General features: G+C 53.2%; 1 protein-coding gene across 4 annotated transcripts in view; it reads left to right on the top strand.

Moving 5' to 3' along the window:
* Positions 1-12,267, top strand: part of LOC116945852 (tyrosine-protein kinase SYK-like) — a 37,984-nt gene that overhangs the window by 15,763 nt on the left and 9,954 nt on the right. For all 4 annotated transcript variants that reach the window (XM_032960885.2, XM_032962413.2, XM_032963260.2 and 1 more), the window contains exons 3-6: positions 1,011-1,225; positions 3,879-4,042; positions 10,814-10,952; positions 12,026-12,104. In XM_032960885.2, the coding sequence (XP_032816776.1) occupies positions 1,011-1,225; positions 3,879-4,042; positions 10,814-10,952; positions 12,026-12,104 (597 nt within the window). The remainder of the gene's footprint in view (positions 1-1,010; positions 1,226-3,878; positions 4,043-10,813; positions 10,953-12,025; positions 12,105-12,267) is intronic.

Below are 12,267 nucleotides of genomic sequence, written 5' to 3'. Positions count from 1 at the left end.
TACATAACGTGGTTGAGCAATAGGGAGCCATCCCTTGACCGCACCCGGGCATCGATCAGCCTCCCATTATATCTGTACCAAATGGAGATTCCCCCGGTACAGCTATTGAAGGCTTCACGAACTACATGGTCAAAATAGATGTTAAATAATGTGGGAGCCAGAGGACATCCCTGTCGCACCCCAAGGTGTACAGGGAATGGCTTTGACTCCCGGCCACGTAGTTTTACCCGGGCCTGCTCACCATCATGAAGGTCCTTAATAATCGTGAGCAGAGGGTCAGGAACTCCAAAAGCACGACGAACAACCCAGAGCCCAGGCCTACTGATGGTATCATAGGCCTTGACCAGGTCAATAAAGCAGAGATGTAGGTCTTGCTGGAATTCCCTACACCTCTGCTGTAGCAGACGGACAGAAAATATGGAATCTGTGCAGAACCGCCCTTTCCTGAAACCGCAGTGGGACTCCGCAAGCCTCTCCTCAGCGTGCCTGGCAAGGCGATGTTGAATAATCCTTGCCAGGACCTTTCCCGGTACACTGAGGAGTGAGATGCCCCTGTAGTTGTTACAGTCTGTGCGGTAGCACTTCTTAAAGAGGGGGACCACCAGGGCATCTTTCCAATCCTGTGGAACCCGTCCAGTGGTCCAGACACACACACGGGTACACACACATACGGGTACACGCACATGGGTACACACACGGGTACACACACACACGGGTACACGCACATGGGTACACACACACGGGTACACACGCACATGGGTACACACACACACGGGTACACACACGGGTACACACACACACACGGGTACAAGCACACGACTGCTTACACGTAAATACTAGTACACATGCAGATACACGCCCACTCACACACACACACAGATTTAGAGAGGTACATGCACAGCAGATACACACCCACCACCCCTACCACCCCTACCAACACCACCACCAAAAGCACCAAAACCATTGCGCGCTCAATGGTGGTGGTGTTTTTGGTGGGGTTGGTGGCGCAGGTCTGGAAGGGCGCGGGTACGGGATCGACGGGGGGCGCACGCACGCGGGTCCTGCCGAGCTGTGCGCGCACCACGAGCAGGGCGCCGACGGGCTGTGCTGTCCCCTCGTGGTGCCCTGCCACCGCCCCGACGGGACCCCCCCGCGCAGCGGATACTTCGAGGACGTCAAGGACCAGACGATCCGAGACTACGTGCGCAAGAAGTACCACGTGGAGGTGACACCACCACTACGCCACGCCTGTTACCACGAGCACCACCACATCACCACCACCACACCACGCCTGTTACCACGGCCACCACACCACCACTACACCACGCCTGTTACCACGAGCACCACCACATCACCACCACACCACCACCACACCACGCCTGTTACCACGGCCACCACCACATCACCACTACACCACGCCTGTTACCACGAGCACCACCACATCACCACCACACGACCACCACACCACGCCTGTTACCACGAGCACCACCACATCACCACCACACCACGCCTGTTACCACGAGCACCACCACATCACCACCACACCACGCCTGTTACCACGGCCACCACCACATCACCACTACACCACGCCTGTTATCACGAGCACCACCACATCACCACTACACCACGCCTGTTACCACGAGCACCACCACATCACCACTACACCACGCCTGTTACCACGAGCACCACCACATCACCACCACCACACCACGCCTGTTACCACGAGCACCACCACATCACCACCACACCACCACCACACCACGCCTGTTACCACGGCCACCACCACATCACCACTACACCACGCCTGTTACCACTAGCACCACCACATCACCACCACACCACGCCTGTTACCACGAGCACCACCACACCACCACTACACCACGCCTGTTACCACGAGCACCACCACATCACCACTACACCACGCCTGTTACCACGAGCACCACCACATCACCACCCCACCACCACTACACCACGCCTGTTACCACGAGTACCACCACATCACCACTACACCACGCCTGTTACCACGAGCACCACCACATCACCACCCCACCACCACCACACCACGCCAGTTACCACGGCCACCACCACATCACCACTACACCACGCCTGTTACCACGAGCACCACCACATCACCACCACACCACGCCTGTTACCACGAGCACCACCACATCACCACCACACCACCACCACACCACGCCTGTTACCACGAGCACCACCACATCACCACCACTACACCACGCCTGTTACCACGAGCACCACCACATCACCACCACACCACCACCACACCTGTTACCACGAGCACCACCACATCACCACTACACCACGCCTGTTACCACGAGCACCACCACATCACCACTACACCACGCCTGTTACCACGAGCACCACCACATCACCACCACACCACGCCTGTTACCACGGCCACCACCACATCACCACCACACCACGCCTGTTACCACGAGCACCACCACATCACCACTACACCACGCCTGTTACCACGAGCACCACCACATCACCACTACACCACGCCTGTTACCACGAGCACCACCACATCACCACTACACCACGCCTGTTACCACGGCCACCACAACATCACCACTACACCACGCCTGTTATCACGGCCACCACCACATCACCACCACACCACGCCTGTTACCACGGCCACCACCACATCACCAATACACCACGCCTGTTACCACGGCCACCACCACATCACTACTACACCACGCCTGTTACCACATCACCACCACACCACCACCACACCACGCCTGTTACCACGGCCACCACCACATCACCACTACACTACGCCTGTTACCACGAGCACCACCACATCACCACTACACCACGCCTGTTACCACGAGCACCACCACATCACCACTACACCACGCCTGTTACCACGGCCACCACAACATCACCACTACACCACGCCTGTTATCACGGCCACCACCACATCACCACCACACCACGCCTGTTACCACGGCCACCACCACATCACCAATACACCACGCCTGTTACCACGGCCACCACATCACCACTACACCACGCCTGTTACCACGAGCACCACCACATCACCGCTACACCACGCCTGTTACCACGAGCACCACCACATCACCACCACACCACCACCACACCACGCCTGTTACCACGGCCACCACCACATCACCACTACACCACGCCTGTTACCACGAGCACCACCACATCACCACTACACCACGCCTGTTATCACGGCCACCACCACATCACCACCACACCACGCCTGTTACCACGGCCACCACCACATCACCAATACACCACGCCTGTTACCACGGCCACCACCACATCACCACTACACCACGCCTGCTACCACGAGCACCACCACATCACCACTACACCACGCCTGTTACCACGAGCACCACCACATCACCACTACACCACGGCCTCCGTCTCTCCTGATATCATAACAGAGACATTAGTGCAGGCCGGAGACCAAACAGAGGAGCTCTCTCAGTCAGAAGCCACGCAGCAGAGTGGCACGCGCACACTCACGGGTGCCGGGTGCAAGCGTGACGGTCCCGTCGGGTAGTGGAGGGCTCATGACAGGGCCCATATCGACAGCCGCGTGGCACCGGACCCAAAAACAAACGTGGCTTGAGGACCAACCCTGGCCACGCAGTTGGGCCTGACACAACAATGCCCATGGTACAGTTCTCATGAACTGGTGATCTGCGTAAGGCCGAGAGTTTCTGCGCAGTCAATGCACCTCTCTGAACAACGCTAAACTGCGCCGCTCTCTGGTTCTTTCTCCGCGTGCGGTGCGTGCGGTGTGGCGCGGTGCGTGCACTGTGGTGCGGTGCGCGCGTGCGGTCCGGTGCGTGCGGTGCATGGGGTGCGGTTGCGTGCAGGGTGCGGAGGCAGACGCCCTGATCATGAGGCAGAGGCCCGACCTGGAGAAGGAGGTGGCATCGTCTCTGCACGAGAAGCTGCCCTGGTTCCACGGCTCCATCTCCCGCAAGACGTCCGAGGAGCGACTCCTGTCGCAGCGCCAAGTGCCCAACGGCCGCTTCCTGTTAGTACCCGCACGCGCTCACCTGTGCCACTCACCTGTGCACAATCGCTCACCTGTGCCACTCACCTGTGCACAATCGCTCACCTGTGTCACTCACCTGTGCACAATCGCTCACCTGTGTCACTCACCTGTGCACAATCGCTCACCTGTGTCACTCACCTGTGCAAAATCGCTCACCTGTGTCACTCACCTGTGCACAATCGCTCACCTGTGTCACTCACCTGTGCAAAATCGCTCACCTGTGTCACTCACCTGTGCAAAATCGCTCACCTGTGTCACTCACCTGTACGCAATCGCTCACCTGTACAAGCGCGCACTCACCTGTGTCACCCACTTGAAAACAGTTGCTCACCTGTGTCACTCACCTGAACACAATCGCTCAACTGTCACTCACCTGTACACAATCGCTCACCTGTACACAAACTCATCTGTGTCACTCAACTGTGCATAATCTCTCACCTGTACACACACGCTCTCACCTCCACATGCACTCACTCGCCTGTACTCGCATTTAATCACACCTGCACACGAGCACACCTGTATAGTGAACTCATATGTACACTCATAAACACACGTCTACACACCTGCAAGCATGCACCTGTATAAACAAACACACACACCTCTGTATGATTGTGTAGTTTTACATACAGTGTATGTGTTCATGTGGATATGCGTGAATCAGTTCAGACCCAAAAGGGGATCTTTCGCTTAATAAATAATGCTTATTTTATATTTTTACATACAAGATTGAGGAAGTGTATTGGTGGTTTGGTGTGTTACCATTACAGTTTGCTTCAGCAAATAGCCACGGCTCCCAGTGCAGCGGACGCTTCAATGCAATCACGAGCTGATGCTGCTGCTTCCATAGCGTTCGCCCAGTGGCATCACGAGTCCGTTGACTCGCTTACAAGAGGGCCTCGTTCTGGTGCGGCTTGGCTTCGGCCTCCACCACCCAGCCAACACGACAGAGGCTGACGCTGGTGCCTCTCTCTCTCTGTCTCTCCCCTCTGTTTCACGCGGGTTTCCTCTGGGTTCTCCGGCTTCCTCCTCTTGCTCCTCAAACTCTAGCTTGAAATCGCTCCACACCACGGGGCCGCTGTTGGCCACACGTCCCGATGTTGAAATTTTACCGGCACATTGCTGCATCGTGATCGCAGCAGCAGCAGCAGCAACATCGCCCCTTACCACGGAAACTTGGCATGGCCCTCCTGACAAGAGGGTCCTGAGACTCGGTGGTAAAAACGAGCGCAAATGAAGAACGCAATGCGGAACTTCTTCCCTCCAGGCAGCGCCGTCGCTCACTGCGGATTCTGCGTGGTGGAAAAATGTTCCCTCGCGGTCGATTCCAAGCTCGAGCAAAGGGGCCGTTCATTGTGCACGGCTCGCCCTCGACACCTATGGTTGGGGGGGGGGGGCTTGCCGTCACAACGAGTCCCGAATCCAGCGTGGACGACGAAACATACTCGGCTCGTCCCCGTGAGCGACAGAGGGACACAGTGAAGCCGAACACTCTGAAGGGAACCAAAGCCATCAGTCCACTGTCGGATGAAGGCCTCCCCCCCCCCACCGTCGTGTCAATCATAGAGGGTTGTTTGAACATACTTCACCACGCTGGTCAATGTGGCTTGGTGAAGGAAAGACCAGTACCGGTTTCGGGTGTGTTGCTCGCTCCCCGTTAGCTGTGGTCAGAACTCAAACTCGGCTCGCCAGGTTCATGGTGCAGTGCCCCCCCCACTCCCGACACTCTCTCAACCAACCACCACCACCGTCGGTCAGTGAGCCGTGTTGCGCCATACTTCTCCACGTTGATCAGTACAAATTGGTGATGTATTCCTATATTGGGTGGGTAGTGGGACGGCGAGAGTGGAGAGTGGGGGGGGGGGGGGGGGGCATACAATTGGAGCTCTCTAACCCGCGCTGCGTTAACCCGGCCCCCGCTCGCGACAGCCTCGCGGGATCGGGAGGGGGGGGTGTTGGTCTCGGGATCCGACGTGTGATCCACCAACCCCGGAGCTGACAAATGCGCTGCTGACGCCGCTGTGCTCGAGTTCCGCTTGCGGCCACCGCTTCCTGGAGAACCCAAACTACCCCCCTCCTCCTCCTACCCCCCCCCCCTCGGCTTCGTAGAGACGCCACGAAAACCCCGGCACCGCGACCATCAAGCGCTTCTCCACTTTGCGCACGCGCGCACACAATGGGCACCTCTGTAGCCACGCACACTAAGACAAAGGTCCCCACGTAGCCTCGAGCACACTGTTGGGGCCGGCGGCGAGTAGCACCGGTGAAGGCCGGCACGGCACACGAGGGGATGGCGTTGCACAGCACCACCACCACCCCGTGGTAAGCCACCTTTGTATACCCAGCGCTGGTGTTTTATACACACCGCGCCAGGTACTCGCCGAAGGCGGCCAAGTTGGCCTAGGGGAGGCTCAGGACCCGTTGGTTCTGATGTTCGTCACTGATGTTGCCGGTCGTGAGCGGCAATTGAACTCGGGTCACCGGGTTCGTCGTGCGGCACGCTATCCACAACGCCACTCCACCCCATTATACGCACACAAATACGCACACATATACTATATATACCAAGACAAAGATCCCCTGTATAGCCTGAACAGACTGTTTGGGGCGAGTGCTCTCACAGCAGGCGCTTATAAAGGCCAGATCGGGACACGAGGGGGTTATTAAGGATGGACGTTTATAAACCAGTTTAAGTCATAACTGGAACCGATGTTTCCATCCTGCCTACCGATGCTAGCAGTTATTTCCGTCTCTCTGAGTTACATACACGCTGGATGTCTCACTAACAGCCACCGTTGTGCTGGTTCACTTACACTGACATGCTAATCTCTCACAATACAATGGCCACCTCCACAGCTGCGTCGTCGTCGTGGAGGTACATCACCGATCTTACATTGACATGCAAATTCTACCTCTAGCCCCGCCCACTTACCCTTGGGCTACACCCATCTCAAGCCTATATAACGTCGTGTTTCAGCAGCTCTCCGATCTTACATTGACATGCAAATTCCACCTCTAGCCCCGCCCACTTACCCTTGGACTACACCCATCTCAAGCCTATATAACGTCGTGTTTCAGCAGCTCTCCGATCTTACATTGACATGCAAATTCCACCTCTAGCCCCGCCCACTTACCCTTGGGCTACACCCATCTCAAGCCTATAAAACGTCGTGTTTCAGCAGCTCTACGATCTTACATTGACATGCAAATTCCACCTCTAGCCCCGCCCACTTACCCTTGGGCTGAGCCTATATAACTTGGTGCTTCAGCAGCTCTCCCGCTGTATTTTCTCCTGCCTCAGCAGCTCTCACGCTATATTGTTTCACCTGATGACGATTGCTTGTGTTGCGATCGAAACGTGATAAATGTATTGTTTTTATATCTACGTGGCCTTACCGAAAGACCCAAATAATATTTTGTATATGTATAAAATATTTTGCATTCCACATCCTCACATCATCACATTGCAACATCCTGACAATCTGGACAGCATTACCAGTCGCACCGATGGTATCAGGCACACTGGCCTCATTAGGGCGGGGGGGGGGGAGAGGAATTTTCCTTGGGGGAGGGGGTTTGCCCAGGTCATTGCCACTCTGGGCTCAGGTATTTAAGACTGTTCTAAGGTTTAGGAATGGACCCCACGTACGGGTGTATTCTTCTTCCTTGCCTCACGCTCGACCGCTGCTGTCTCCCTATCGGCTATGTTTTTACACACCGCCCCAGGTACTCATTTGAGGCTGAGTTGACCTAGGGGAGGCCCGGGACTGGTTGAGATAATCGCCACTGGTGTTGGCTGTGGGCTGGAATCGAACTCGGGTCGCCGGATTCGTAGCACAGCGCGCTACACTATGCATACTATACACACGATCATACACACACACATATACAGAGACCCCCCCCCGTATAACACAGGCACACAGCTCCTGTGACAATGATCACCCCGATCCCATCAAGAAACATGGCCCCCTTTAGCCGTCGCAACGTTCACCGTTTGCATCACGGTGGAGAACGCGTCTCAAAGCAAACAGCCTCCCACTTCGATGTCTGTCCACGTTAAAACTAAATCTAAGCATTGTTTTAGTTTAACATGTAGGCTTTCGCGACCAATATTATTCATAATAAAGGTTTTTGGGTTAGATCGCGTTTATTTATGAGTTAAGTTATGACGTCACCCTGCTGCTCTATATAAAACCGGGAGCAAGCGAGGGCTTTACCATTCTGGCGAATTGCCCGATGATGCTGGATGTATTTACCAGCGAAACGTCGTACTCAAACTGTAAATGTGGATTCACTCTTCAACACACCGGTGGGCTAAAGTAGTGAATTATTTGTCTTTTTGTCAACGTGACACTTTTTTTTGCTGATTGGCCGTGTCGGGTGGTGGAGGGTTACGACACATTTATAAATAAACGCGATCTAACCCAAAAACCTTTATTATGAATTATTATGAAGCATTGTTTTACTTCACACATCCGATCAGCCATATTGTCTGCTTATTTAGTTTGACCGTGACAATGTCGGTAGTGCCGTTTGTGTCTGGCCACTTGGCGTTTTTGGGCCCTTTGGAAGTCCATCCCGTCGTCTCTTTCCCCACGTTATTATAATACCCTTGCTCATTTCAAGAAACACTGTTTTACTCTTGTCCATGACATCGTTTTAACGGCGTTGCTGTTTAAACTTGATTTTAAGCTTTCGTGACTGCAGGAATTACTCGTTGCTGTTTGTAGCTGGGCTGCTCGGCGTGTTTGACCTTTGGGCCTGAGGTCGGCAACTGTGGTAAAACATCATAAACTCCTTTAAAAACGTTTTTTAAAACAACGGTTTAATTAACAACTTCGTTTAACTCACGGTCGAGAAGTACGTCAATAATGCGGCGCCTGCTCCCACATCAACGCTTACTTTAATAAATTGATTGCTTTATCAATGAATCTTCAATGTACAACTTTTGTTTGTATGGAGTGAGGGTGCCCGTAACTCGTTCGCAAGGAGCAGGCGCGCCTGAGACGCGAGGCGCCTGCTTCTTGGGCGAGGCGATTCGAGAGTCAGGCGCCCATACAAAATGTTAATTGCTTTAAATTAGCGAAGTAATAGATTAATTGATGACGATTTTGATACAGGCATGCATTGTCACCGGATCTGAGTACGTGTGCAAAATGTGTAATTGATTGGACAACGGGAAGTAGACTAACTTTTGATTACAAGATTTGACCACGACACAGGAATCAAGTTAAGTAAAACCACAAGGCAGCAGACATCACAGCTATCGCCATTGTCACCTGAAGACGAACGCTTGTGTTGCGTTCGAAACATTGTGATTTATTTTATTTTATTTCTACCTATGTGACTTTACAGCAACTTAACAAGTCACTAAATTTAAGCAGCGTCCTTAAAACATTCAACATATTCCAAAATCAATGTAATCGTGAGCAATGATCAATCCACTGCTGGTTGAAGGTCTCCTGAAAATGTTGCCAGACCTCAGGTGCCTGCGAAGCGGCCGATGTGGAAACTTGGGAGTTACATTTAGTTTGGAGATTCGTTAAAGATTGGTGTTGGTAAAAGACAAACTTCTTTGATTCCTTCGGTAAAGTCACGTAGAATTTTATTGTTTTATTTTATTCTACGTGACTTTACCGAAAGAACCAAAGAAGATGAATCCTTGCAGTCACGAAAGCTTTAAATCGAAAAAGACAAACTCTTTGGTTCTTTCGGTAAAGTCTACCTACGTGACTTTACCGAAAGAACCATAGAGTGTGGATTCCTGTAGTCACAAAAGCTTCAAATCAACAATTCCCCACTGTCATGGGAAGCCTCCGTCCGACCGAGGAAGCTGCAAAGGCTGAAAACTAGTGGGGATATTTTCGAGTTTGTGTTTTTTTCCTTCCTGTGGGACAAGATTTGGGTCAAACCGCCAAGAACTTTCGTTGTTTGTCTTTTGCCAACACCAATCTTTAACGAATCTCCGAATTAAATGTAGCTCCCAAGTTTCCACATCGACCCGGGTCGCAGGCGCCTGAGGTCTGGCGACAGTTTCAGGAGGCCTTCAACCAGCAGTGGATTGATCATTGCTGACGATTACATTGATTTTGGAATATGTTGAATGCTTTAAGGACGCTGCTTAAATTTCGTGACTTGTTAAGTTGCTGGGTTATTGAATCTGTAGGTGAAGTAACACAACCACCATCGTCAACATCACCACTACCGTCACGACCACAAACGCAACCTGCATCACCACGACCAACCACCGCCATCATCACCACCTTGGTGAATTTGTAACGAAATCTTTTGGCAGCAGTGTCCAGTGTGTGGAACTGGGTGTGATAGTCGTTGATAACCCGCATCCCCTGTAGGTTATAGATTTAGAATGTTCGTATGTGTGTCAATGCGTGTGTGCTGTGTGTGTGGTGTTGGCCACCCACTCGTGTGACGTGACGGCCTTCAAAGGTGCTCGCTTACAGAACTTGCCCCGACGGTCTCTTCAGGCTACACGGGGAATCTTTGTCTTGTATACGCGAGTATGAGTGTGCGAGTGTGTGAGTGCGCGAGTGGACGAGTGTGCGTGGGAGTGTGTGAGTGTACGAGTGTGAGTGTGTGAGTGTACGAGTGTGAGTGTGTAAGTGTACGAGTGTGTGAGTGTGCGAGTACACTCGCCAGGGTTCCACCTCGACGCCTCGGGGTGGTGAAACGTGTTAACCGGCTGAAGAGTAAAACGTCGTTGACATTCACAAATCACCGCAAATCCGCTTGCAGGATCCGCCAGCGGAACACGGGGGGCTCGTTCGCCATCAGCCTGGTGTTCAAGAAGAAGGTGTTTCACTACGTGGTGGACACCGACAAGTCCACCAAGTTGTCCATCCCCGAAGGCCGCAAGTTTGACGCCCTGTGGCAGGTGGGTTGACGCTCAAGGGGTTCACCCCGCACACGCACAATGCTTACACGACGGGGTTTTTTGTGTGTTGTTTATTGGCCTCCGGTCATCATTGAGAACCCACGGCGTTGTTGTGTTGGGCATTTGGAATGGCGGGGGTCGTGGGTGAGTCAAGCTCAGGGTGCAGCCTGCAAAGGATTGATCAGAGGGGTGTATGGGAGCTTCATCATCATCATCATTCGTGTTCGTCAGTGAGTCGTGCCCAGATGCAGACTCGCTATTAGTTGGGAGAGGTCGTCACAACAGTTGGGGTTATTCAATGAGCCATACACAGTAAGCCACACCAAGTAAGCCGGATCCATAAGAACGTGGAATTTCCACCACCGGCTGTGTAGGGCTGTAAACAGGAGACGAGCGCCAACGCCTCGATGCTTGTTTGAGCAGCGAATTGCTTCGCCATGAAAAGCAACAACAGATTGTAGACCGTGAATTTTTTAGTTTGACGCGAGCGTGTTCACAGTGACATTGATAATGCAGTGGGGACGTGGGTGGCGACGATGACGATGAGCTCACTGTCGGTGGCGATGCGAGCTGTAAGGAAGTGAAGCTCGCAGTAGACAGGGCAGCAGCGTTGTTTCTCACAAGCCCAGTTGCATTTTAAGCGCCCTTGCTCAACATCCTCTTGTCAAATACCGCAAGTTCGTTCGCTCTTCCGCTTTGTAAAACATTTGCAAGTTACGGAGACAACACCCACGTTGTCGCAACCAATGCGACGATGCTGAAATAGAGCTTTTTGGGTTCGGACAATTGAATTTGTTTGGCTATGTCGGGTGGTGGAGGGTTTCACGACAACACATTCGGTCACATTAATCCGGATCTCTTACTGAAGATAGTTTTATGCAAAAAATAATTGCCCGACTCAGCCAATCGCAGCCCTTGTTTGTGCAACAATCGCAGCAATTTTTAGCGCGCTTGGAACAAAGTTGCCTCGAGTTGCAGAGCAACGTCACTCAGACGCGCGATGATGACTGCTCGGTGTCTTCGTGTTCCTTGCGTTTGTCTCCGTGTCTTCCCGTGTCCCCGTGTCCCTGTAGATGGTGGAGCATTACAGCATGAAGGAGGATGGACTCATGTGCGCGCTAGGGGAGGCGTGCATCTGCCCCGAGTACGTGGGTGAGTACACATCACGTGGGTCTGTTCATGGTACGTGGGTGAGTACATGGTGAGTACATGGTGAGTAGATGGTGAACCGACGGTCTCCACGCTCACCCGTACTGCACGTGCTGCTGCCGATGTGGGAGGTCACGACCATGGTGGAGGTGGTGGTTTAGTTGAT

Source organism: Petromyzon marinus, chromosome 1 (genome assembly GCF_048934315.1).
Source record: "Petromyzon marinus isolate PM22_M1 ecotype Great Lakes invasive population chromosome 1, UKy_Petmar_22M1.pri1.0, whole genome shotgun sequence".
NCBI lineage: Eukaryota > Metazoa > Chordata > Hyperoartia > Petromyzontiformes > Petromyzontidae > Petromyzon > Petromyzon marinus.
The sequence above is the reverse complement of the archived record's forward strand: the minus strand, read 5'-3'. Positions and strand labels throughout refer to the sequence as shown.